The sequence below is a fragment of the Coturnix japonica genome, chromosome 2 (genome assembly GCF_054131305.1).
Source record: "Coturnix japonica strain WE chromosome 2, WE-NBRP24, whole genome shotgun sequence".
Taxonomy (NCBI): Eukaryota; Metazoa; Chordata; class Aves; order Galliformes; family Phasianidae; genus Coturnix; species Coturnix japonica.
In genome coordinates, this window is record NC_140664.1 from 35,286,649 (window position 1) to 35,289,429 (window position 2,781).

A 2,781-nucleotide genomic window follows, 5' to 3' on the forward strand; every position below is an offset into this window, starting at 1 on the left:
GCCATCGTGCCTTTAAATGCGGTCAGAGCTGTCGCAGCCTACTCAGAAACCCACCAATAAATGGCCAAAACATCACTTCGGGAGGGAGCAGAAAGATGGGAGGAAGGAGGCAATGTCCGAACATAGAAAACTGCACAACACCTGGAGTAGAGGGACGGGAGGAACCGCCTGCAGCCCGTACTGGAGCTGCATCCTCACTGCAGGGGCACCCATAGGAGCAGTGCAAAGAGCAGCGGTGACAGTGTGCAGAGTGCGATCACATCTCTGCGAGGGGATAGAGAGGGGCGGTTTTATTATTGTCACTTTATTTGAAAAAGTGCAAAATTACTCTGTACAAGACCAACATATAAAAACCTGAACACTGTACAACGCTACAAAACCATCCTGCTCTCTGCCGGGAATGACATCCCCGCTGTGTGCCACGGCGCTGCTCTGCAGTACGAACACCGCACCCCACGGTGAGACGGGACATCGATCCCAGCATCACTCGGATCGCGGCGCGGCAGCGGAAGCCTTGGGGTTCACCCCGAGCGAGTCCAGGCCCCGGCAGTCCTCAGCATCCGAATAAATTACATAAATAGGAGCGAGGCGTCTCGGTGCCGCCGCAGTCCTCAGCCGTCGGCGTAGCCGCAGTAATAGACGGCGCTGCTGGCGTCCGACACCACGGCGGAGAGCGGCCCCGCGGCTTCGGACGACGCCAGCCCGGCCACGTCGTGGCCCGCGAAGGGCGGCCCCAGCTCGGCTTTGCAGGCGAAGCGCAGGTACTGCTCGAACTCGCTGCGGTCCACGTCGCCCAGCAGCTCGTCGTGCGGCAAGTGCTCCAGCGGCTCCCGGCACGCCGCGGCCTCGGGCGGCGGGGACGGCTGCGCGCCCAGCGCCACGGCCACGGGCACGGGCACGGGAGCGGGCGGGCCGCGGCCCGGGCACAGCTGCCCGTAGTAGTGCGGCGGCGCCGGGCAGCCCAGCAGCCCCTGCAGAGCGCCGCCCGGCCCCAGCTCGCCGGCAGCGGGGTGCGAGCGCTGCTGCGGGTGATGCTGCTGCTGCTGGTGCCGCCGCAGCGCCGCCCCCGCGGGGCTCTCGCCCGGCCCCGCTCCCGCAGCCTGGAAGTCTCCCGGCGCCGCGGGGCCGTAGCCGCCGTAGGGCCCCGGCGCGCACTCGTCCAGCGGCCCCGGCGCGAAGAAAGGCACCTCGCCGTGCGCCGCGTCCAGCGGGGACGGGTCCGGCGTGGGCAGCCCGAAGCCGTCGAAGGCGGCGCCCAGCGCCGGGCAGTCCCGGTAACGCGCCGGCCCCGCCGCGTAGCCGCGCTCCGCGTAGGGCAGCGCCAGGCTCTCGGCGCACGGACCGACGCCGCCGACGCCTCCGCCTCCGTCGGGGACCAGCGCGGGCGGCACCGCCTCGGCCGGGCCGTGCTGGGGGAAGCCGCTCTCCGCCCGCTTCAGCCGCTTCACCTGCTTCCGCCGCCGCGGACGGTACTTGTAGTTGGGGTGGTCCTGCATGTGCTGCACCCGCAGCCGCTCCGCCTCCTCCACGAACGGACGCTTCTCCGACAGGGACAGCGCCTTCCACGATTTACCTGCGCGCACAGCACCGGCACCGTCACCGTCAACGCGGACGCCCGAAGCCCGGCCCCGACCCCGCGCCCTCCCCCCCGGTTCCCGGCCCTCGGCTCCGGCGCTCACCCAGCATCTTGCTGAGCTCGGCGTTGTGCAGGTCCGGGTTCTGCTGCGCCAGCCGCTTGCGCTCGTCCTTCGCCCACACCATGAAGGCGTTCATCGGCCGCCGGATCCGCGCTTCGCCTTTACCGCGCCCGCCCGTCGCCCCCGCCTCGCCCTTCGCCTTGGCCTCGCCCGGCGGGCTCAGCGCCTCCGCCCAGGGGCACGGGCCCAGGGCCGGCATCATGGCGGGCAGCGCGCCCCGGCCCTGCGCCTGCTCCTCGCTGCTGGCGTAGCCCGCATCGGGGCTGCTCATCGCGGGGCGCCCGGCCCCGACGGCTGCCCACGGACGGACGGGCCGCTCGCTACCCGCTGACGGCCGCCGGCTCCCGCCCGCTTCTATTTCAGCAGCGGCGCGGCCAATGGGGCCGCGGGGGCGGGCGCGGCTCGGGGCGCTGCCGGCGGCTCCGTGGGGCGGCCCCGGGGCTCTCGCCGGCACCTGAGCCGCGCGGGGGACGGGCCCGGCCGCTCCGCCCATTGGGACGGGGGGGCCGGAGCCGGCTGTCGTCGCTGTGATGATGGGGCAGTGCCGTTTGTGGCCCCGCGGCCACTGAAACCGCAGTGACACGACATAGGTGGAAGGGACCGAGCATTTCCAAACGCGCCTACGCATCCCGTGGCACCACGGGACTGATTCGTAGGCATACTTGGAAGGCGGCTTGCTACGAATTAGCCAACCCCTCATCTGCTTTCAATTGATGACCGTAGATGTATTTGTATAAGGGTACCCACTTTGGTCCCATAAACGAACATCGGAAGGATTCTTAGTGAAATGGAACGAAAGAAGGCACCATTGCCTTTAACTCGTTCGAACATCGCAATTCCTCACTCAGGTAGCTTAAATCCCGGTACCCCGCACCCGTCGGCCCAGTGGGGATTTTATATATGACGGAAACACAGCGGTAGCGAGCAAAGCGAGATACCGACATCGGAGAGTGTAACTTCGAAGCACTTGGCATTGCCGTTCCCCTCTCCCTCGTGCTGTTCGGTTCCACAGCCACGAACGACTCCCAGAGCTCTGACACCCCGGGGTGACCCTGCTGCAGGGGCTAAACAGCTGTCTGAGGAA

At 68.2% G+C, this 2,781-nt stretch overlaps 1 protein-coding gene across 1 annotated transcript; it reads right to left on the reverse strand.

Annotated features, from left to right (window-relative positions):
* Window positions 1-284: 284 nt before the first annotated feature.
* On the reverse strand, window positions 285-2,056 carry LOC107306799 (transcription factor SOX-17-like). Its single transcript, XM_015850146.3, has 2 exons — window positions 1,680-2,056; window positions 285-1,573 (listed from the first exon to the last, which is right to left on the reverse strand). The coding sequence occupies exons 1-2, from the start codon at window positions 1,966-1,968 to the stop codon at window positions 612-614; spliced, it is 1,251 nt and encodes a 416-aa protein (XP_015705632.2). The 5' UTR covers window positions 1,969-2,056; the 3' UTR covers window positions 285-611.
* Between the last annotated feature and the right edge of the window lie 725 nt (window positions 2,057-2,781).

Excerpts from the sequence above, each read along its gene's own strand:
- LOC107306799 (XM_015850146.3), bottom strand. The coding sequence starts at position 1,968 with ATGAGCAGCCCCGATGCGGGCTACGCCAGCAGCGAGGAGCAGGCGCAG. Across the intron at positions 1,574-1,679 it reads CGAGCTCAGCAAGATGCTGG|GTAAATCGTGGAAGGCGCTG; the intron begins GTGAGCGCCGGA and ends CTGTGCGCGCAG.